General features: G+C 40.1%; 1 protein-coding gene across 1 annotated transcript; it reads right to left on the reverse strand.

Moving 5' to 3' along the window:
* Window positions 1-1757: 1757 nt before the first annotated feature.
* Window positions 1758-16211, reverse strand: LOC120521956 (ephrin-A1-like). The gene is made up of 5 exons (XM_039743219.1): window positions 15937-16211; window positions 3997-4292; window positions 3482-3547; window positions 3207-3257; window positions 1758-2227 (listed from the first exon to the last, which is right to left on the reverse strand). Exons 1-5 carry the CDS (start codon window positions 16026-16028, stop codon window positions 2106-2108), a joined length of 627 nt encoding a protein of 208 aa, XP_039599153.1. The 5' UTR covers window positions 16029-16211; the 3' UTR covers window positions 1758-2105.
* Window positions 16212-25000: the final 8789 nt, after the last annotated feature.

Genomic DNA, 25000 nt, shown 5'->3' on the forward strand with positions numbered 1-25000 from the left:
ACTTTTTACACGTTTCCTAGAATGCAATCTTTAGAAAAACAAAGTTATATAGTACTGTCTCCGGCCACTGAAAACCGTGATATTGAAATTTTTGCTGTGTGAAATGTTTTTAAATTTAATACCATTGATCTATGGATAATGAAAGCTTTCTATTTATAAAAATCACAAACTAGACTTAAGAACTGACCTGTACCACATTACTAAGATGTGTGTGTTCAGTTGACTGGACTTGACGTTGTCCAGATTATGAGTGAGTGTAAGTGTGTCCATGAATGTCCTCTGCAATGACTTGTGGCCCATTCATGGTTAATTATGGCTTCATGCTGCTAGGGTAGGCTCTCATTACAACCCTCTTTTAGAACAAGTGTTTTTTTTAAAAAGGGTGTATGGGATAAGGTCCCTGGTAACACGGATAGTAGAATGGATCGCCCAAAGAGGGTGTCAGGAGAATCCAAGAAAGAGGGCCTTTAACCAGACCACCAATTCCAAACTATAACCTGCATGTGACATATTACACAGCAAATGCTAAACTGAACACAACAAACATGCTTTTTTTTATTAAAATCTGTTTATTTATTCTCCATAAAAGTATAAAAATTCTGCTTTAGTTTACAATTGATTCTGTACAGCTATATACATCTTATACATTTTTACACTTCTTTGAAAATTTGTACCCCAAAATTCATACAACCAACCACAACTGGACCACACAGACAGCAAAAAAAACAAAAAAAAAACAAAAAAAAAACATGGTTGGATAGACCCAACTAGACCTTGGAACAGATCAGGATGAGTATAAGCCCATGCAATTAGAAAGTTACAGAAAATGTTATTTTGATTCTGAAGAGTACAGAGGCACAGAAAATGTAGTAAAGCTTCACAGAAGAACAGTCTCCACAATCACTGTAATGAAGATGCAGTCACATAGGTGGTATTGTTGTTATGGGGCTGTGATTCAAAAACTGAAGTTACTCCCCCTAATTCTGGATGATTAGCTTTCCCTGACTAACCCATCCAAGTGTCTCTGCAGGAACAAAGTAGCTAAAAGCTAATCGTGTATAATATTTCTGTTGATGTGGAAACAGTTTCATTATTCAAAAGGTCCAAGGCAGATCAGCAGATGTTTCCAAATAAGTGGTGAGGAAAGGATGGTGCTGAATTCTTAATAGAGAAAAAGAAGGTGGATGTGTGTTGGTTTGAAATATTTTAAGAGGATGTCTAAAATCACAATGTGTGTGCAAATCCATTTCATAACTGCAATTTTTCATTAAATCTGAACCATTTTAATACACACAGATTATGTGCTGTCTGCATGATCCACTTTCTTACATGATGTGCTACATTTTCTTACATGATTAAGTTAATATGACATAACTGTACACTTTTTACACTGTACAAAACAAAGCATGCATTCTTTACATTGCATATGAATTCCAGTTTTCCTGCAGATACCAGCATCTGACCAGGCACATAAAAAAAAAAATACTGTCTCAAAGTCTGACATCAAGCTTACACAACTTGACATGTGTCCAAAGTTGCCAGTGGGCTTGACTTCCACCAGCATGAGTGCATTAAGAGCAAAAAGTTTCAAAAGGCGTTGTCCAAATCAGGGGGAGTCCAGCTCTCCCTATTCACTTGCTTATCTGAATATTATGACCACAAGTCACAGACACATTTCAGCCTGGACTAAGATTGAGTCCATTCATTCACTGCGTCTGAATGTCTATTAGTACTTGCATTATTTTTGATCAGCAGAGCAAGCAGGAATTGCCACAAAAAGCAGAATGATCACAAAACGGAGAATCTGCTTCCTGCAAAGGGCCCATCTTTGGTGACAAGTGTGTTGCCTTTTGCCCAAACCAGGAAGATGACCCCTGTCTGAGAGCTTCATTCAACCAATGACTGTTATTTTGTAAACAAGGGTAGAACACCCACAAAATGTCTGTTGGGTTCTGGATTCCACCGCCCACTTGGCTGCTTCTGGAGCCTCAAACTGCCCGCCTGGCATGTTAGCTGAAGTCCTGTCTCAGTTTCTCTTCAGTACCAAGCAGCAAGGGCACCAGCTTTCACAGATTGAGCAAAAAGGTGGTTATTCACTTCCACTCTCACAGTAGCAGAACACACAGAACAGAAAGCAGTGTCACCAGGGAGGTGACCGGCACAAATGGGGCATGAGAGTTATGGCCAATGCTCTTCATCACATCTGCAGCACTAATGGCAGGATCATCTGGAATTAAAAAAAAAAAAGATGATCAGTAATGTTCTAGTCAATGAGGAAGCCCTTCAGGACAGAGAATTTATATCAATAAAGGGCTATAATCCCAGTCACTTTTAATCAATCTGTTTTTATAGCACTTTACATAGTGAGACACGGGCACAAAGTGCTTTACATAAATCAAAACGAAAAAGGAGAAATAATTAGCAGAGGCAAAGCAATTCAAGGACACTTGGGTTACTATTATATAAATCAAAATGACAGAAAATCAGAAGAGTCGGACATTAAGAACCAAGGGATTGAATTAACAATTAAAAATAGTGTAGGTCAAATTCAGACTCAGGTTGGCAAAGTGATTAGTGCTGCTGCTTCATAGTCAGAGGGTCACTGTCAGTGTGGCTTGCAAGCTCTTCCCTGGTTTCTTCTCAAAACCATCAGTTGTGCAAGTTCATTTCCGTAGGTGTGTGTATGTGTGTGTGAGAGAGAGAGTGTCGTACAATGGGCTGGGACCCAGTCCTGGACTGATTCCTGTCCTGTGCTACATACTGCCAGGACAGACTCCTGCTTCTTAACTCTGAACTGGATTAAGCAGGCCCAGGAAAATCAATGGATGGATAAAATTCCAAATTTACGAAGTATGCATTCTGGTTAACTTTTTGTCAATTCCTAACAAAGAGCACAGGGTAGGAATGAATGGCTGAGGGTTATGGGAAAGTCTAAGAAAATGCTGCTGCATGTCTGAAGCACTCCTCTAACTGCAGGGCACTGTGTGCGGGCTGCCCAAAGTGTCTTTGGTTTTTTTCGGATGAAGTCTTTTGGTCTTTTTTCCATTTCCCACTTGTGGCCACCTGCTTTATTTATTCAAGCTGACAGTATACAGCCCTATGCTCCAGCTCGCCGAGTTAAGAGCCCACTACCCCATTATTTGGCCTCAACTGTGTAGCTCCCTGCTGGCTTCTTTCAGGCTCTTAAGTATTGTCACTTGTCTTACCTGCTGGCAGTCCTGGTGTGTGTGCTCCTGTGGTTCTTGGCTGCTGGGACCCTGGGAGAAAAGATCAGGAAGCTTCGTTAATATGGGAAGCCCAGCCTGCACAGCTGCAGTGAACAATATGTACAAAAAGGCGCTTTCATCACCAGTTACATGGGTACAAAGCGCACTGCTACTCCCAAGCCATAATGAACCAAAAAAGTCTAATGCGCAGAACAAAAAATATCCTGCCGCTGTGCTTTTACTCTGCAAAGAGGCTGCAAAAACTGAATGCTTACCATTTTGTCCCACGACCTTCACCTTCAGCTTCAGGCATTGCTCCCCATGGTGGTGAATAGGTTTTGCTATTTAGAAAAAAAAAGAAGAAAAAAGGACAGTAAGGATTTAAAACTGAATTTCATTGCATTCCGTTTTAGAGTAACAAAAATGGCTTCAGAGTGAGCGATGCACCTATATACCTTGAACATCCCCCCCGTTTTAGTCAACATCAAGGCCCCTTTTTGTCACAGGGTACACTCTCAACTGTCAGGCCAGTTTAGAGTTGAAAGTCTATGTTATGTGGGAAGAGAACTTACACATTTACAAATGAAGAGCATGCAAACAGCACAGAGATAGGGATAAGGCTGGAATTATGAAAACAGTCTCTCTGAGGGTAAACCATTGTGCCACATTGCTTCCACCCACATATAACTTGATCAAAACATGAAAGCACCCCATGATGCAGCTCAACCTGGAGAAGCCATATTTGTCCCTACTAAAACAAAGATAGCAACCCAACTGGAATACAACTTACAGATATAATAATATGTTTCGCCTTCTCTGAACTCCTTGCCCAGGGTAAAAGGAGTATAGCGCTGAAACTTCTCTGAGAACTTCTCTGGCCCATTTAGAGCAAGTGGCCGATTACATTCCCATCGCACCTGGTCCTTAGATTGTGGTTTGCATGTGTCATATTCCTCTGCTTCCACCATGTAGAGAATGTACCTCTCAGCTGAGTGAGAGGGGATCTCCCCTTCCTCGTAATGGGGGCAGATAATGTCAAGGTAGTCGTTGATCCGTACAGCCACAGTGTAGTCATCCCATAGGAACCTGGAAGGCAGAGGTGGAAGAAGTCCATATTAGAGGAGAGGGAGGAATTGGACAAAGCTCCTGGAGGTCAAAAAATACAGCAAGAGCAAAATGTTTGCATTTGGAAATTTGAAATATCTGACCAATTGACTGGGAAATTGGGGGTGGGTGAAAAAAGTGCACACAGAATGGTTATCTGCAAATCTCACACATTCTCCCTCATGGCTCTCGTGCTTTCCAAAGGCCCTTTCTTGGCACAGCTGTAATTACCAGTACCATGGTTCACTGCTTATTATATTGTACAACCGCGATGTTTATTCAGTAAACTACCTAACAGGCTTATTGCTAAACTGACAGATAACATCTTTCAATTCTTACTCAGCGAACCATGCGTTCCTAGCAAATATTTGTGAGAGAGAGGGAAAGAGAGAGAGAGAGAGAGAGAGAGAGAGAGAGAGAGACAGTGAGAAGGAGAGTTGTTTCAGGGTCTCAGGACATTTTTCTTCTTTGGAGACTACAAACCCTCGTCTGCCCTCCATGTTAGAAATCTGCTCCAGGAAGGCAACTCTACTGCCCAGGGAAAAATTTAACGCTTTAAGCTTATTACAAGCTGTCAGCCTCCAAGCTTCCTAACCAAGCATTCTTGAAAGCACACATCAGGCAGCCTGCCTGTCAAGTCCTTATGATGTGGGGTTTGGAGACAGACAGGCTGTCCCCTTCAGCTTTTACGATGTGGTTTCTGTTCTGCTTAATTAAACCACCCCACACACAAACACTCTGAGAGACCCCTTTCCCAGCCTCGCTTGTGTACTCACACACTCCCCTCAAGTACCTGGCGGCACCACCCGTTGCTCTGACCCCAGCACACACACTGATACCCAGTCAATCTCCCTTTACTGCAGCACCCCTGCAGAGCCGTCACTCCATGGGGTAGATTCTTCTTCTAACATACAATTCAAAGAACATAAAGGTAAAAAGGAAGCTGAGCTAAACTTTCGGTAAGGAGTCAAAGAGATCCATAGAAGAATCAGCAGATTTTGAAATCAAGCCTGAAGCTTGTGCCGCACCCTGAGTTGAAATCCAGGAGACACGTGGACAGAATGGAGATGGCAAATTTAGCAAAGGCTGAACTGCTCAACTACACACTAATTCTAAGTCATAATGTGTAATTGAATTATTTATGCTGCCAAAAAAAGTGTCAAACGATAACAATTGATACGATAAGTGATATACTCAGCATAACTTGCTGGGACTGAAGCAACATCCTTCACAGTTACAGTTCAGCACCTTAACCACTAGGCCACACTGCTAGACTTTAACTCTTCTGTATCTGACTTGATCTGCAACAGGTCAGTACAAGTCGGAAGAGAACAAGCCACATTTATTTTCGTAAATGTTTGACATATCTTCTTGTGCGTAACTTTTGTTGCTAATTCTTAGCATCACTTTGAAGATCTTTGTAGCAGGGCAGGGGGTGGGGTTGGCTGGAAGGAGACACAGCCTTAGCTGTGGTTTTCTTGTGTTTGCTTATGGATTAGTTCTGTTATATTTGAAACACTACATGCTTTTAGCACCCTTATGCCACAACCATCATGTCCTGCCTAAATAACATTAACTATTAATGTGCAGCCTCTGCTATTATTCTGTTTTTATGTTTAATTTAGCTTTATTAATATCTCGAGCATGCTAAGGCATTCCCAAAAATGGTCAATTACTTAATGATTCATTTTTAAAATCCACTTATTTTAATATAAGGTCATAGGGTCTGGGAGAATAGAGTATCCAGGCAGCAGTGGGCATCCTTAAACCATCCCTGGACAGGATACCAGTCCATCACAGAGCACACTCACACACAGTACCATATTCATGTTGGACCAGCTCCAGGTTACTAATCAACTGAATGTACAAGTCTTTGGGGAATGAGAGAAAAACAGGAGTAACTGATTAAAACACACAAAAGTGAAGTACACAAAAAATCAAGTCAGAACCTAAACCCAACTCTGAAGACTGTACCACCTAATCAATGTATCTTTATTGTATGAATGCCACAGACAGGATTCACCAACAAACAGCAAGATAAACTATATCATGGAGGCTGGCTTTCTATCTTCTGTGCTCCCTTTACAGGTTTACAGTGTTCTTTAGATGAAGCTTTACATGACCATTTATCTCTTTCCCTCAATAAGCATGTGGCATCTGCTATGGTACATGAAGCTCTGCCCATAAAACATTTTTAATCCTGGAGCCCCACTAAAGATGATTTAATCATTTTTAACCAATGTATTGTTTGGAAGAGTAGAGGAAGGACTAACCCAGGACAAGATACCATTTCATCACAGACACATCTTTAAGAAGTATAAAGAAAATGGAGAGACCAAACACATACTCAGACATATTTTAAGTGGACTAGGACCTGAACTTCGGCACCTGAACTAACCACTATGCTAACATATCATCTAAAGTAACATATAAAATGTATAGAATTTTTGTTTTCAAATGGAGTTTTGAACAATAATGTAACATTAACATAATACCATATTTCTGCACTAATGTACCATTAATCCATCCAGTTCAGGGTTTCAGCAGAATTGAACACCAAGCATGGAGTAAACCAGGGTGAGACAGCAGTTTATCACATGACCAACTCACTACTGGCTAATAACTTACCACCAGGTCACTTAATTTTCATATCTTTGGAATGTGGGAGGAAAGCTGGGGTAGCTGGACTAAAACCTACACAAATGAAAGGAGAGCATGCAAACTCTAGACATGCAGCAACTAGACAGGATTTGAACTCATGACAACAGTAAGGAACTGGTGCTAATTCCTACATCATAAAATTATTCACTCACTGTTCTAAGGTGTTAATGCTACCAAGAGACAAAAAAGATGATATGAAAATAGTGACATGTCCAAAGTACATGATCCCTGGTTTGTTTCTAGGCTTGGGCGCCCTCTTTGTGGTGTTGGTTTGTCCTCCTTGTCTTCAGTTGAATTTGCTCCTTCATTTCAACATAAACTACAAGTCTGATTAACCTTTCTAAATGGCTCTGGTGTGAGAAGTGGTATGATGCAAAAATAAACTCCTCCATGAGTTAAGAATTGGCTCTACCATAACCAGAAAAAATGAAAGTTGTGGAAACGAAAGATTAATAATCATAGCAGTCCCTTCAGATATGTACAACTCTTATCCTGCTTGGAAGATCTGAGTGTCTCTGGGGTGCCACTTGATTTCTCCAACAGGGTCACCACGCTCGTCTCTGGGGGACAGATGAGGGTGGAGTGGATGGAGATGCTGATCTAATCTACTAATGAATGGAACTTCACCATAAATGCAACCAGATTTCTATCAGGATTGCTCAGGCCTCAGGGCTGGCCAGCATCAAGTCTCATTCTGCCATTGGTTCCATGGGTTCTAAGAGCCCTCAGATCTAATCAGGGCTATAAAGCAGATTTCCAAGGTAGTGGGGGAAGGGCTCAGCTAAATCAATTTCAGATACTGAACTGAATTTAAAGGAGATGCAGAAAGGCCAGTGACTAGATTTAATGCTTTTGTTCTTCAGTCCATGTCCTATGATATGTGCTTTTGGCTAATGGGTGACAACTAGGCTGACAAAGAGTGAGTGTGTGAGTCTGTGCATGTATGTGTGCCCTGCATTCTATTCAGCACCAGTTCCTACCTTGTACCTGTATCTGATGCTACTGGATCATTAAAAGAGGATTAGTCAGGTGCAATAAATGTATGGATGCATAATCAAATAAAATAAAAACTAAACGATAATGTCTGAAAAAATTAACAAGTCAAAGGTCAGTGAATTCTATTAACTTTGGATCCTGCAGCATGTTAAGGCTTTCTTAAATAATTTGAGCCACAACATTACTTCATATTAGTGAGTTAAGGTGCAAATCAAATTGATTTTGATTGGCTAAATGGTCATACTAGACACCAGACATGTTGCCAGTCCACAGAATGGCATCTTTGGTAAATACCAACTTCCTGACACCCCCACCCCATCCTCTCTTCCACATATAAACGTATGTTACAGAATGTTTCTCAATGTTAGATTAAAGCAACAGCATGTGACACTGAAGTGATTCCTGACCCCAGAAGCAACCATCCCCCCTAAGTCATTTCCAAATGACAGCCCCTTTATATTAAACCCCCTGGCTCAAGAGCTCCGGCAGCCGTCATCCTGAGACAAATAGCACTGCAGATTGATGGCATTTCTGTTGCTGTTGCTTAGTTCAGAGGTATGGGCATAAATAGCACAGGGTTAAAGGGTTAAATTTTCTGTGCCTCCGAGAAAATGGGCCCGCTCACACCACTGTGGCCCTCCCCCCTCTGTCTGTCTTTGCTCCAGTGAGCTCTTACAACTCACACCTCATTAAAAGAAAAGCTAATTAAAGAAAAGGGCCATAGGGGGCTTATTTGGGATTTCTGTTTTCTTTTTTTAGTAAACTTGAGGTCGGGCTGGAAAGCCATGCACAAGTGCTTCTTTTCCTATACTAAACAGCTGTCCCTGTATTATAAAAAAACCTCACCCATCGTGAGAGTGGACTCAGAATAGACTAAAGATAAGTCCACAAGTTCAGACACTTTGGACGACGACTGTCTTGTTTAAAGCTTTCTACCTCTAAGGATAAAGCAGCCTGTGCCAGTTGTGCAGATTGCGTGACTGAGCATTTTTTTTTCCTGCTTCCTTTCATAAAAAAGCAACGCTATAATCTCTTGCTTTCCACCTTTTAAAACTGGTTTATCCTGTTTAGAGGACCCCCGTCTTACAAATACACACACGCACAGCCTTGCCTTGAGTCATCAATCATAACCTCCCAGTTAATCTTACAGATTCAAAACACCATCTCTCATCTCTTATCTTTAATCTACATGCTCAGCCTTGCCAATCATTCCTCAGCTGGCAGAGACAAAAAATAGATAAATAAAAAATTTAAAAAAAAATGTTGAAAATCCAGAGAATGGCTGACATGATTGAAATCTGCAGCTTATCAGTAAGAGACAGTGCTCAATAAAAGTACAGCAACCTGAGGTTACAGGACGGCCTTGCTAAAATGGAGTGTGTGTGTGTGTGTGTTTGGCGGTGTGGACGGCAGGTTGGGGGAAGTGCAGACAACTTTACCCAAGGACACCTTAGGAACTTGGAGCCAGTCTCCAGAAAAGTCCAGCTGTGCTTTGATATGTGAAGTGTGTCAACATCTCGGCAAGTACAGACAACTGCCAGACTCCATGTTTTACTTTTATTTTCTTTATTGGCTGATGCAACACAATTTATCTTCGCTGGAACAACACTTCTTTTGTAAAATATATAAGCATGAGAACGACAGATATTTTATACAAAAAATATTAGTAAAATAATATAAGGATCTCAAGGTAGATATTGCACATGGTTTACTTAGACACCACACAAGTGAAGCTCAGGTCCGGTCCAGTCACTGAGTGACCTTGAGAGAACCACATATGCTGTCTGTGTTTGATTGTCTAAACTGTGTAACTTTCCAAATTGCAACGTCTATGCACACTGCTTTGAAAGATGCTCCATAAAAAGGATGACTGATCAAAGAGCAGAGTGAACATTGATGGCCGGTGTGATGACCTTTAGTCTTCTCTTGCAAGAATTGATCCTTTTAGAGAGGGTGCTGGTTGGTTTGTGTTTTGGACTGATTTTTCAATGTTAATGGTGAGTTGTTTTATGTTTGTGTTTATTTATTACAATAGTACTTTGCAAAAACTGGATTTGACAGAAAAATGATTTATTAAAGAGCACTTAGAGATTTTCTCTTACTAAAAGGCACAGTGTTAAAAGGTTTAATCAATTTTCTGCATCAGGTGCATTTTTCCCATTCCTGTTAATCTAGGGTTAATGCAGGGTCAGTATTCCTCTGCCTGTCGTAAAAGACAACTAAAAGAGATCAGATTTGTGAAAGCCATCTAGTCTAAAAAAAAGGATCACCACAATGTTGAGTGGTACATAATGGAGGATGACCTTTTAGGTGCAAGGTCTCCTACTTTTGGGGCTTCTGGTCTTGTGTAGGACATCTAAAGAAGAAAAATCAGGATTAAAAAGCGAGTCATTCGGAGCAAACTTTGCGGTGGGCAAATCAACACTTAATAATGTGTTTTTTTTTTGTTTCTTCTTCCTGTATTGTACAGGCCCTTGTGAATAAGTGCACACTAGAACTGGCCTTTCACCCAGTGCTGCTAGGATAGCTCTGGCCCTCATGACCTCAAATTGCACAAAGTTGTTATTGACAATGGATAAATGAATGGCATCATTTTCATCTTATTTTAAAAAGCAAGCCAATTAGAGCAGGTCTTGCCAGAGGCAAATCGACAAAATCAAGTATTTTTTTCTCCCCCTGGATTGTAAACATCTAGGGTTGGTGGCCACCTTTGTTTGATGCTGTCAAGATAGGTTTCATGCCCCTGTGACCCTGGACAAGGTATGAGAAACTCGCATGTTAAAATTACTTGTTTTTTCCTCATACTTAAGCAAATGGATTCCGTTATGGTCTTTACTTGGCACTCAGTCCCTCAGGTCAAAGCACTGGTTGGTGTTCGACAGTTTCTGCCTCCTGCATATTTTCAATGAACCATTTAGCCTCTGCTTGACCATCTCTTGCTTTAGCTGCTTTATGCATCTTAATCTTACTTTTGCTATTTTCAAATAGTGTTGAAAGGATCCATGCCTCCATCTACTTGAGGGCATACTTTCACACAAATGTTATTTTTTTAAGAGACCTAGATACTTGGAATAAATTACCAAGTAGTGTGGTAGGACTTTAGGGGCCTTCAGATCTAAACTTTATGTTATATTGGACAGTGTAGAGAATAGGAAAGACAAGCTTTTGGGCTTGTCATAATTGTTTTACTTATGGAATCAATCCAATAACAGGTTTGCTGAGTTGCAGAGCCTATCCTGGCAAACATTGGCACAAGGCAAGAATCAATACTGGACAGCATGCCAGTCTATCACAGTGCACACTCATACACACCCTAAAGGGCCAATACAGAGTCACAAGTCAATCTTACACTGGGGGAGACATATACAGTCTATCTATCCATTAATCCCAATTCAATTTTAGGAGATGGAAGATAATACAACTTTTTTAGGAGTCTTGTTTATAATGCATGAAGCAACTCTTCATGGTGCTGTCAGTGCCACTTCACTGGACAAAATAATCCATACACACACAAACAAACTCATGGCAGATCACTTTAATGTTTTCAATTAACACAGTATACATCTTTCAGGTGTGCACAGAAACCCCCACAGAACATGGAACCCATATACTGACAATAACGAGTCTAGGCACATTAACCATTATGCCCCCTACCTACAATAAACATGTTAGTTTTAACAACCACTCACAGATAATATTATACCAGGGTGATTCTGGATCTCTTTCAGCAAACGGGTCGCTGTAAACACTAAAGCAAAATCAGAAACCAGGTGGTATGCTAGTTGATTTTTAAGAAATCTCCTGCGCCATTAAAGGCATTTATAAAATAGTGCCAGGTAATCCCCTCTTCTAAGAATGGATTAGGCAGCCTTTCAGGCGCTAACCCAAAGCAAAGCGGAGTGGCCGAGCTGTGATAAGTGTAGCTGACAGACGACACAATGACTTGCAATGGGATCACGAACGAGGGAGCTGACAGGACCACATTCTCCTGACAAAACAAAATGAAAGTCATAATAAAGGAATGCCATCTAAAAGGCTTCTTACTTCGGGTCATCTGTTGTACTTTTCGAACACCATCTTTGAGTCCCTTCTAAAGAGCAACATCTGAACCACACTTTCTTGTTCGTGCGTGTCTAGGGAGCACCCGCAAGCACACTCTCGCGTCAATTCGCTTCTTTTTTACGTAGAAAAGCGTCTGAGAATAATAATTGTCCGGTACAGCACCTCTTCACGTCGGCAGCTGTCGTAAGAGAATGCAAGAGGCCCTCGGAGGCGACATTTGACACCGCGACGCCAAATCGATTCCTGAAGCGCTAACGCAAATCTGCATAATTGCAGTGACACTGCCTAGTTTGAAAATCATTAAATTGCCAGATTGTGCAGTGCATTCAAATTTTCCTGTCAATCAAATAAAATGCACACTTTTTTCCGACTGACATTTTACGATTTTTAATGATGGCAAATCTCACAGACTTTGTGACTCCCAGCTTGGAGCACGTCACTCGACGTCAACAACAATACACTTTCTAAGCTACTTTTCATCCTGCGATCGGGGGATTTAACAGTGTAGCTTTCGAGCTGGAAAACCATTTAATCAACAAAAAAGTGACAGGCAATTAATTTTCTCTACTTTGCATCAGAACGTTTCTGAAAAGGTGTGCACTCTCGTTCGTGCCCGAGAGATGGCTGCAGAGCAGCGCGAATCACGCGAATTTCCACGCTGAAGAGCTACATTTGCGGAGATCGAAGACTGCTAAGGTGCCTTCTTAGCTCGAGACGAGTGGACATTGAAGGACCATTATAGCTTCAAGAGGTAATTCATTTTTTGGCTGAGATTTGGAGCGGAAGCCTGTTTCTCAGATAAGCGAAGAAAAAAAGCGTTCTTTTCCTTCCTTGAGAATACTAGCCAACAACAGGACGGGGGAGGGGGTGTTCTTGTTGTTAATTCGTGTCTTTACGAAAGGGGGACACAATGGTTATCTCCCTTTAAACGCCCGGAAAAAACAAGTGGTGAGAAACAAAAGAGTTTTTTTTTTCTTTCTACCACGTTGCAATTTCCCGCCAGACAGTTTATTTACTACAGAAGCAGAATACTGAGCTTACACACAATTCTGAGACACGGCTTGACGCACACTTGGGGATGTCCACTTCTCATTTCCTAAACCTGAAATTTCACATCTGGTTAAATTCGTTTTGCACGTTTGTGTGGAATATGCATATTCAACATTTTTACAATCACGGTAATGCATTGTCTCCACACACACACCCACGATGTTACAGGATGCATAAAGCTAACAGATGTCTCCTGTCTTCTGAAGAGTGCTGACCCTCACCCCATTCTCTTAAGTGCGGCAAACCAAATTAAAGCTCTTTCCACTGAATTAAACTTTCATGCTATTAGCTGGCGATTGCTAACAAGCTGTATCTAGGTAGGGGGTAATCCCCTTGCAAAAGAGATAAAGTAAAGAGAGCCCCAACTGACCCCGCTGGGGCTCGGATTCATCACAGCAAATAACTCCTTAACACCCTTTCCTTGGATTAGCACTCTGTTGGCACACAAGCTTCGATTAACCGGTTATTTGAATCATTTGTTCTCTATTGGATCTTCCCCCAACTCCACAGAAATTCTCCTCAAACACCCCCAACCAATAGAGCAAAGCACTGCGACGAGTTAAATAAGGATAATCCGTCCATCGTGTCAGAGAAATGGTAATTAGAGTGAGGGAACAGAGACAGAGACGGATGCACCTGCATTTGATTAAGGACTGTACCGTGTTGTGTAGAGAATAATAATGTGCGGAATATCGCCACATGTCCGGTGCTTCATCAAAAGCCACATGCGACCTCCAATGTACTTATCAGTATAAGAATACGTGTCGAACTTTTTAAATATTCATCTTCGTAATTACCTCCCTCCTGTTAGAAGGACCTCGAATCCATTACGCTATATATTCGGCCAGAGAAAGTCACCTTAATGATGATATTAATGAAAGACTATAAAATACGTATACTGTCGAAATACCGGACTGCCCGTACCTTTTTCATTTAGCATGAAATGGAATTTTTAATAATACAGTTTATATTTCGTACTAAACTGAACATTCATATATAATAGCAGCAATATAGCATCACTCAGTGTACTTTTTAATTTAAGATTAAGGCAGTGTATGTTAGGTGGATTTCAATACGAAAGAAGTGCGCTCGGCATTGAGCTGGCGTCCCGTCCAGGACTGAATCCTGCATTGCTTCCATTGCTGCCGTGACTCTCCGCGACTTTGAGATGGAACAGTTTCAGAAAGGGATTGGATGATGGATGGTGTACCTTGCAGCCTTTTGTTAATTTTTTTAAACTACCAATCACGTCCTATTAGACTATTGTTCATCTTGTCACATAAGCCTCCACCTACGAATACAGGCATACATACCGCATACATTAGTACAACACATGGAACAGCTTCGACTGTTTCAAAGTTTGTTAAGCGCTCATTTCCAACAGTTGGCAATATGTTATTAAAAATCTGAATTCATTTTTTTCTGTAGTTTTGAAGACACACATAAATTTATAATTCCACTATAAATAGAAGCCCCATGTTTTTAAAAAGCGCCAGAGAGTCAGACACACGATTCGCTTCTGTAGCACAGAAAGTGTAGATTATACATTGAAGCATTATAATAACCTGTTATTTAGAGAGACTTGTGGTTGCGGTACTGTGTAACGAGTGATTGGGGATCATTGTATCCTACTGACTAAGAGCCCTTTCGACTCGACGCGTAGAGGCATATTAATCATGAAGTTCACTTCTGTTTCTGTCTTTTTTGTAATATATTTCTAAAAGTCCGCTGTTTAAAAAGTGCTGCCTTTTTACGGTCAGCTGACAGTCTTTTACATCATCGAACTTAGGTATATAAATAAGATGAAGCATTTGCCAGGCACTATGAAAGCGCTAAATAAGCCGCGATCTTTAGTTTCGCAGTTGAGGGGATTGTGCAACTTTTAATCAGGGTGCTACTCTGGCACGAAGCAAAACTAGATTGCGCGAGAACTCGTGTTATTCTACGTGGTCACACCTGCTTTAAGCCGATTGCGCCATTGCCAGTTATTAATCATTAAACTATGGGAGACCAAGAGATAAGCGCCGAGAAGAAATTCCAGGACAGGCTTGAGGAAACAGCTTCAGTTCGCATAGTGAGTCAGGGATTGCAGAAACAACAACTTAGAAATGCATAAAGGCACCATATATCCTCGTTTGTTAACCAATTCATGAATGTCATGACAGCTCTAGCACACAAACAGAATGACACTATGCCATAATATTTTTTCATGGGTTCACACGCTACGTTTGTAATAACTATACACTGCACGGCACGTGAGTCAAATGAAAACAGATTAGACCAAAACCAGTCAACTTTCTCAGAAATCTCAGAGTATCCGATAAGGGCAGGGGGTTAATGCTTAAGATTCTCTAGTTACCAGTTGCCACCGATGACGGATAGCGCATAAACAAACCCTAGACCATCTAAAAACATCGTCAATCAACAGCTGGCTGATCTAGAAAAAAAGACGAAAAAGCTTGCATCAGCACACAAAGTCTTACTGACTATGGGGGGATGGGGGTGCGTTGCAACATCCACAAAATCACTGTCAGACTGGAGGCTTCAGCGGGTTATAAATCTTATTGAAACAGAAGCTGAAAAACTACAAAGCCAGCTAAACAAAAGCGAAACATGAACGAATACATACAATATACAAGTCGAAAATGATTAAAATCATGCACGTTACTAGCTATTTTAAAGAAATTAGTTTTCTGGTCAATGTTAGCTTTTTTGCTTTATTTATGGAAAGGAAAACATAACCAATTAATATGCTGCAAAATTAACTTTTTTTAAATATTACCAATGAAATATTAACTTATACACATAAAAACTGAACATAAAGAAAAGCAGCTTGCTTATATCCACTGATACTCACTTCGGATTCGAACTGTTCCAGTAAACACTATGCCTCTCAGCAGACACAATCCAAAAGCACGTCGTCAGACACACGATCCACAAAAGATCCATGTTAAAACAGAAGCGATGTTGCCGACTGCACAGTATATGATGTCACCCAAATGGCCGTCAGAATGTTTTGTTTTTTTCCCCCAAAGACAAATTTGCTAGATGCTCTATACGAGGTACAGATAAGGAGCCGGAGTAAACGCAGTACGCAGTGGTACAGATTTACAGTCCCTCACCAAACCTTCCCTATAACTAGCCACTCGGGGCCAATCAGAGGGTGCTGATCGAACAAACGTACACGCCCAGGTGGATTCTCCTCCTTCTTACTACGGCACCAACCACGCCTCCGCTCTAGCAGACAGAATGCTCTCTGTCTGCGCTCTGTCTGTCCCGGTGTTTTTATCACGGGCGACAGATTGAGATCAATCAATCAGTGGTGTTATCGATTCAGCATGAGATCCTGATTAGGCCAGACCAGATGTCCTCACGTACGCATTTGTCTTCTTTTTGAGTGATTGCATTTTAAAAGCGTCTTACAAGTGAGGTAACCTTTGATTAAACAAAGCCACAAGAAAACTGAACTTGATTTCCCCATTTCACACGTCTGACTGCATCTTATCAGGGCATGATGTTCACGTAGCACACTCTCTCTCTCTCACACACACACACACACACACACATACCTGTATATGATATTCATTGGAGTGAGTGAACTAAAGCTATATGAGCGTGCACAAGCGATGGACTGGCATCCAGTCCAAGACTGATTACTTTCTTGGGCAGATTCATGCTGGAACCCTGATCCCTGCAAGAGTGACATGGACAAGATTTTTGATTATGGTTGGTGTTTATTGACTGTTCTTTTAAAGTGCAGTTATACCTGTTTGTCCAAAGTTGTTTTTTTTTTTTCCTTTTTATCGCTATTCCGTTGCAGGAACATAATACGTAGTGGCTCCCGGCAATGTATGCTCTGATAATGTTCGTTTTTCTGTCTAACTATACTTATTATTGTATAGTGCCACTATCTATCTATCTATCTATCTATCTATCTATCTATCTATCTATCTATCTATCTATCTATCTATCTATCTATCTACGTGACTGTCTGTCTTTATGCCATGAGGAAAACGAGAAACTTGCAATTGAGCACAGCTGCCTGAAACTTTCTAGTACATTAGCCTTGATTTTATTTAGCAGTAATCAGTACAAAAGACATAACCCAGCTGGACGTCTTGCACTTCACATTACAGGTGACGTGCTTTGGGGTAGCGGCTATAAAACAGTCTTTATTTGATGTCTGAAGAAGCACCCTTGATGTTTTCCTTTTTGCAGCTCATGAGGTACAGTAAATGTTAGTCACTGAAGACAGACACCCAATCAGCATCAAGGTGAATTTTGATTTTAAATGTTAAAGTACAATAAAGGTGTAAAACGTCATGTTTCTTCATTGTATAAGGCAATTCTTCACAATCTCATTACTATGGTTATTTTAAGAGCGTCACATCGTAAGGCACGGAGAAAGCATATTAAGAAAAAAGTTGCCAAACCTGCAGCACTACTATTAAGCCATATTTTTTCGTCTGTGGGGGATCTCTAGTTAAGTGTTTTTGTCTATTTTAGGACTTATGTCTTGTATTGGGCGTTTTGCCCCGAAGCAGTTGACTAAAAAAAAAAAATCCCTATCTCTTCTTCAGTCAGACAAGACAAAACCGGCGTCATTTTAAATTGCATCCCCACCCCCTTGCCTTGTAATGCAAATTTGGTAAGGTCCTTTTCATCATTAATAATAAAAATAAAGACACAGTTAATCTTATCAATTAACTGTATCATCTTCTCCGGTCCAGTACTAAGACAAGAACAAGGCAGCGAGGAAAAAAATAAAGCAACTAATTATCTAATTTATTAACCCTAAATATATAATGATAAACACAAAGTTGTGTACATATGCATTGTTACTTGTCTATTTATTGTTTTTTATTTATTTATTTATTCATTTATTTATTGCCCCACTACCTCAGCTAACATTTTGGGAGGTTAGAATGAACTTTGAGTATTTTAGTTTTATTATTTCTGTTAATGAAGGACTTCCAGGAGACCAGAGGCCAAACTGTATGTAAATCTAACATTTTGCAAGAGTTAGTTATAATTATGATTCTACTTTGTGTTCGTTCAGTCCCCACCATGTTAGATAAGAATCTGTTAAGATGTAAGTGATGAGGGCTTCATGCATACCAGGCTCCGCTTGGCACCATAGCTTTTATACTGCTCAGATGCAGTAATGTACAAAATGGGCATAGGGGCTAGTTAACAGCAGAATGAAGATGGTAGCAGCTGCCTCAGACAAGTGCTCTTGACATCAGAAATATCTTTGACATGTGTTAATTTGGACTTTTTCATAAAGGAATTCATGTATGATGGTAGCATAGCTACAAAACATTGTGCAGATTGCATCTCAGAAGTATTAGGCTTTGGGGGACTCTTGCATGGACTACGCTAAACTGTCTATACCCTAGATAATGACAAAAGTAAGGAATTGGTTTATTTTGATGCCTGCCAGCTGTCCCTGCATTTCACATGTTATTCTGGGAATCTAAATAAGTGTGCCTCAGGTCCACAGGGTAAGCAAAATGGTAGTGGTTGATGATGGAAATATCTGTGGCTGGCATTCAGCGCCAGTGAAACTGAACTGATCGTAGATCTCTGTGTCTAGAGAGAAAAATAGAAATAATTAGTTCAATGCCTGCTTTCCAGGGCACATCAAAACACTTCCACATGGTTTAAGTCACCTGTGCACAAAAGCGAGGACTCAGTAAAGCCAATGTTTACTTTTCATCTCCTGAGTTACAAGGCTTTAAGCAAGTATGGCCACAGAGGTGTGTTTTAGCATCCCTTGGGTGGCTAGGGAGTTTCAGAAATGGCTCCTGGGATTAATCATGCATAACAACTCCAGCACTTTTGTTTGTCAACACTCAGAGGAGAATGATCCTAAGTCTCTTGCCTCCGTCAGGAAGATTATCAGAGGTAAACAAATGTGGCAGTTGCCAGTTTTCAATGACTTCACCCATGTTGTATAATCAGTTTACTTCACTCAAGCCTCTGACAGTACCTGTTGCTGCCCCTTACCTGACTCAATCTCTGTTCCTTCACCTTTTAGACTTGCCTGTGGTTTATTATACACTCGAGCTTTACCATGTTGTTCTGTAGTGGTTGTGAAGACTCTGTGTACCGCTTGTGACTTGGTCTTGATTAAACAGTTATGGCTTGGGTGAAGGATCACTGCTCCAGTATTTATTTCACAAACCCCGACTAACATCCCCTCACACGCATACACCTTTCTCTCTCTCTCTCTCTCTCTGTTGCTTATTTTCAACCACAGCTCTAATTAGCCCTGATTTGGTTTCATGTAGCAAGTTTCCATAAGGATAATTGATTTACTAACAACATCTTACTCACCACTGACAGCGCCTCAAGTCTTTATCCCCTGAGAAAAGAGCGGCTGTCACCAATCTGTCACACTTCTTGGTTGCATCGATCCCAATAAATATACATCCTCAGTAGCACATTCATATAAATGCTGATTAGCGCATACACTCGCAATCAACCTTTCATGCGTATTTGCTTACAAGAATGCACATACATAGATACAAATGCTATGTATTACAATCTTAGGTAACCAAAGTAAGGAATCCTGGAGAGTAGTCCACAAAAATGTATGAGACAAACTTTTAAAAAGAGTATATTAATAATCAAAATTGAATATAACTGTTCAGCTTGTGCTGGTGCAGCACTAGCTTTGTTGTCTCACATCCAGAGTATTGAATTCAAATGCTGGCCTGGTTACAGCCTAAGTGGAGTTTGCATGTTCTTTCAGTGTTCAAGTGAATTTTCTTTGAATACCTGTTTTTATATCCCCCACATCCAATAAACTGAGTGATACATATGAATTGGCTTTATATTAAAGAGTGTGTGTTGTGATGAATTACTGCTTTATGCTCATTGTTGTGGGATAGACTCATTTTTCCATTTACCCTGAATTCTTCAGAAAATAATTCAATTCAATGCAGTCCAGCTGAATGTATTGCTAATATGTACTATACAATGATTGGAAATGTAGTATGAAACATTATTTGCATCATAAACATAGAATAGAAACATCATGTAATTTGTGAGAATTCTGAGTCACTGGTCAATCTAATCTGCATGATCCTAGGATGTAGTATGAATCCAGAGTACTGAGAAAAAGCCCACCTAGACATGGAGGGAATGTGCAAACTCTACACAGCAAGTGTCTTGGCTGGGATATGCATCTAATACTCTGGCAGAGCAAGGTACCAATTCTAACAATCAATTAGTAATTCCAATTCAGGATCAGTGTGTCACAGTAGCCGCAGAAACATTTCAGAAACAGTCTCAGGACTGGACACCAGTTCCGCATAGTTCTGTACCATCTGACATATCTAATTACTTACTCATGCTTACAAACTCATCAACTCCTGTGGTTAGGTTGGATAATGTTGGGCATAAAAATGCAAAAATTCCAATTAACAACTACAGCTCCACCCATGAATACTAGATAATGCAGTCACGAACACTTAATAGTGCCCTGCACATAAACTCATCAACACAGTCACAAAAACCCACACAGTTACTCAATATGGTAGTGTGAACATGTACAATTATCTACACATGCAACATTCCTCTTAAATACAACTCCATAAAAACACTCCAGGTTTGTTCACTGGTCTGGGGAAGATTTCCAAGGAAGATATGAGACATTTAACTCAAAGCCTAAGTGCTTGCTGATCCTAACACACCTTCCTTTATCATGCTGATGAGCACATGGTGTTCTGAGATTTGAGTGATTCCTAGCAACCAGAAGTGTGCCTGGCTGTCAGAACTTGACACTGTTAAGTAGATTAGTCTGTTTTCTTTGAACAATAATTCAAAATAATATTAAAGCCAATAATTTATATACTATAATACTAAATACATAATATAATACTATAATACTAAAGTCAATAATTTTATTACACAATTAAAATAATTGCTAAATTGATTCATTGTGAGTACATGGACAGTGGACTAGGGTTATCCTGTATTCTCCAAGGGTTTTAGGGATGTCCATACAGTTCCTGTTTTCTTATTAGTGTGATGCATTCTTTTGCCAGAATATTGAAATACTTATTGGACGGTCCAACCATTTATCTATGGTGCTCTCCTCTATATTGCAATTCTACTGTACACACTATAAAGATTTAATTATTATTATTATTATTATTATTATTATTACCAGTAATGGCCCACTGCACGATAACATGCAGTGAATACACTTGACTTGGGCATTCATAGTTTTCCTACTCTTTCTCTGTAAGTTTAGCATTCATTCGCTCAAAGGTTGATGTGCTTGCTGTTTCCTGAGCAGCTCTTCTCTTCTCCACCCTAGCGGTCCGCTTCTTCTCTTCTGTCGCCAGCATTTTTTCACGTTAAAACTGATTAGGTCAGTGTTTGTGTTGCAATTACTTAGTATGTTTTCTTTAATTTTAGTATGTTTTCCTTAATTTTTCAGTTAAGCTGGCATTTATGTCTTCAATCTACCTTAAGAATGTGTGATAGATTGTGTCCGCTATTGCTCCTTTGAACCCTTGTCCAAGACGTCAGACACGATATAAAAGTCCAATAGTTGACTGTATTTAAACTGCACAAAGCACCCTACTCTCCACAATACTCATAAATACAATAACAAATCACTAAAAATAATTCCTCCACTCCCAGACGCGTTGCCACCCTTCCACCAAGCTCAGCTTGCTGCCTGGGAGTTCCCAGAGTCCTTTTATTATCCCTGACCCGGAAGTGTTCCAATCCCCAGTCCATGTGATCTCCTATCACTTCCGGGTCAGATCAAAAGTCCTTTTCTTCACCAGGGCGTAAGGCAAATACTCGTTGTTCCTCCCTGCAGCATCTCCTAGCTGCCCCCATGGTAACCAGCAGGGCTGTGCATAAAGACTCCAATGTCCATGATGCCCTGCTGGTCTTTGGGGTACCTCCATACTGCAGGGAGGGCTCCACCTGGCAGCGTGGGGGTATTGGCCGGGATAAACAGCCAGCCATACATCACAAATGATTTAAGATATGAAGAGGTAGGAGAAGTGACGGCGAAGGTGGTAGGGATGAGAACAGCGCCTGTACATAGGTGCCGCATGGCCGCCCAGCTGGCCGCTGCCGAGAGTTGATTGTACAATAAAATAAAAATAAAAAGAGGAATAACCTTGGAGGTCAATCATCACCCCAAAAGCAGATAGTAGACATCACGTAGTATATCTGTACTAAATTTCAGGTCAATAGGTCAGACAGTTTGCAAGCTACAGGTGATTTAAAATCCTGGACAGACAAATGAACAGTCAAGGTAGCGTATTATATCTAAAGATTATTATTAGTGGTATTATTAATATTATCACCATGTCTGAACAGAAGAGAAAAATCTGTTCAGTCCAGTAGCCATTCCTACATAATATAGTGATTTTAAAATTTTGATATCATCGCAAGTCCATCAATACTTTTTAGATGCAGTATACAATACAGCAGATGAAGTTATTTCTGTTGATAAATAACTACTGCAAATTTTTTTTTTCTCAGAATCAGTGTGTTTGTTGCATTGTATTATGCAAATACCTTTGCCACATTTCACTAACACAAAGTGACTCATTCCGGAGTTATCGTGTCCACACACTAACACACTAATGCACACATACACAATTAGACATTGCTCCAAAAGTGACCAATTCTTGTTGAATGATGAATTTTTAATCCTGCCACATCTTTTTTTGTATAATGCAAACCTACAGTACAAGTTGTTAAAGTAAAAAGAAAGATTGATGACAATCAAGTAGGCAATCAAATGAGTATACTATCCATCCATCCGTATCCAACCCGCTATATGCTAACTACAGGGTCATGGGGGTCTGCTGAAGCCAATCCCAGCCAACACAGGGTGCAAGGCAGGAAACAAACCCCATGCAGGGTGCCAGCCCACCGCAGATGAGTATACTAGTGGCATGCAATTTTATATGTTGTTTTCAGAAAAGCCTTGCCTTTAAACAAAGAGGAAACACTTTTTCTGTGACAGCCCTAAATCTGAAAGGCAGGCTAGAAAAAAGATTAATGAATAGAATGGTTTATAGATGAATAATTGAATTTGTGTGAGTTAAATTATATATCCATATTCCAATTAATTGAACTGAAAAGCAAAAAGAGAGTAACTGCTTGGACAAATCAGATACTGTAATGTTATCCTGAAAAGCACAGACTTAAGCACAGAAGGAAGTACTGATAGCCTACACCCTTTTTCCAAGAAAACCTACAAAAAAATGTAATTCCATTTGGTGTAAAAGCAACAAACATCTGTATTTCCCTACATATGTGTCTCATTTGCTGATCAGAAGTCAAGGCTGGTCAACTCTTGAACTAACATTACACATGTAATTGTCATTGTACCTCCAGAGATAGCAGGACATGTAGGCCAGTAAAACAAGAGATAGTCTTATTGACAAAGATGCTAGAAACAATCAAATCTGGATAGTTAAGGTTGTATTTCCTAGGAACTCAAACGTGCAAATGGATCGACACACAAAGTCTCCAGACAGAGTACTCACTGAGACAGAAAGCATGGGTGTCAGGTCCTTGAGACACACACGCACACACATTTATGATGAGATGCTATAATCACACTACTTTTATTTGTAACAGATCTGTGAATAGTCATTTCCTGATTTCCAGTAAGGTGACTAAATACATAGGTGGTAGGCACATAATATAACCAGTCTGGCTTTTTTATTCATTTTTGTTCTAAATGTTAGTAGGATAGCATAGAAAAATATACTATATGACTATAGACAATAACATGTCTGTGGTAATTTTTTTTTCAGAAGTGCTCTTCATGGTTTAACATTCAAAACAAATTTACATGACAAAGTGAACATACCATTCACAAACCAACCTAATGTAATTAGTGAACACCATCTCATTGCTCCATGTACAATAGCTCATAGGGAAAAAGATATCAATAATTAAACCGCATATATTTAAGTCTGATGCAAACCTCTCCTTGTCACTCTTTATATCCTAAATCTGCTTTCCTGCCACACCACTACCTCAGGATCCTCCTCGAAGGATGGTTTCATCCTCTTGCTAGTCTACTGTTAATCACCCTGCATAAAGATTATTTCTTAGCTCACTAACAGTGAGCTTGTCCAAATAATGAAAAGCATATAGTGCAATGAAAACAGATGCTCTTACGATTTCAGAACTGTCAGATTAATTGACTTGGTCCCAGTCACACACTGAGAGAGCAGAGGTGGGATTGTGGGATTTAGCAAAGAAAAGTTTTACCCTGATAAGATAGTTGAATAAAGCTTTCTACTTTCTGGGAATGCAGCCAGACGTGTATTTTTATTAACTTTTTTATTCCACATTTACTTCCTGTAAAGTATTATTATTAGATTAGTAATAGAAGTACTTTTTTTCCCCTTGAGATTTTCATTTTTACATTTTTATAGGACTTGCAGTCACTGCTTTTTGAACAACCTAACTCACTCTGTCATATTGTTATTAACAGAAGAGCTGCAGTAATTTAATTAGCAGCTAAGAAGCTATTTTCCCAGTAACAGGAATGCCAGGTCCCTTTTCATAGCGGTACTCCAGCCCTCTGTTGGCTGCCTTTAACACAGGGTCAGGTGGCCACTTAACCCAGCTACACGAGGCATGCACCATTGGAGATGTACCAATTTTTCATTCTTGTAATGAGAAACCTTGTTGGAAAGGGTCTGTTGTGGCACTAAAAGAAAGCAGGACAAGGGCCTCCAACTGAAAGAATAACCCACACTGGTGAATGGAAAGCACATTTCTAAATTCCAGTGTGCTTGGATGAGAGCCCTAATAGTGCAGAAGGCAGAGAGATGTAGTGGCTAGTCCGGCCGGACATCACCCGCATTTAGAAAATTTCACCACACAACATTAATGCATTAATTTGTTGACATTCT

Source organism: Polypterus senegalus, unplaced genomic scaffold, assembly GCF_016835505.1.
Source record: "Polypterus senegalus isolate Bchr_013 unplaced genomic scaffold, ASM1683550v1 scaffold_3543, whole genome shotgun sequence".
NCBI classification, from domain to species: domain Eukaryota; kingdom Metazoa; phylum Chordata; class Cladistia; order Polypteriformes; family Polypteridae; genus Polypterus; species Polypterus senegalus.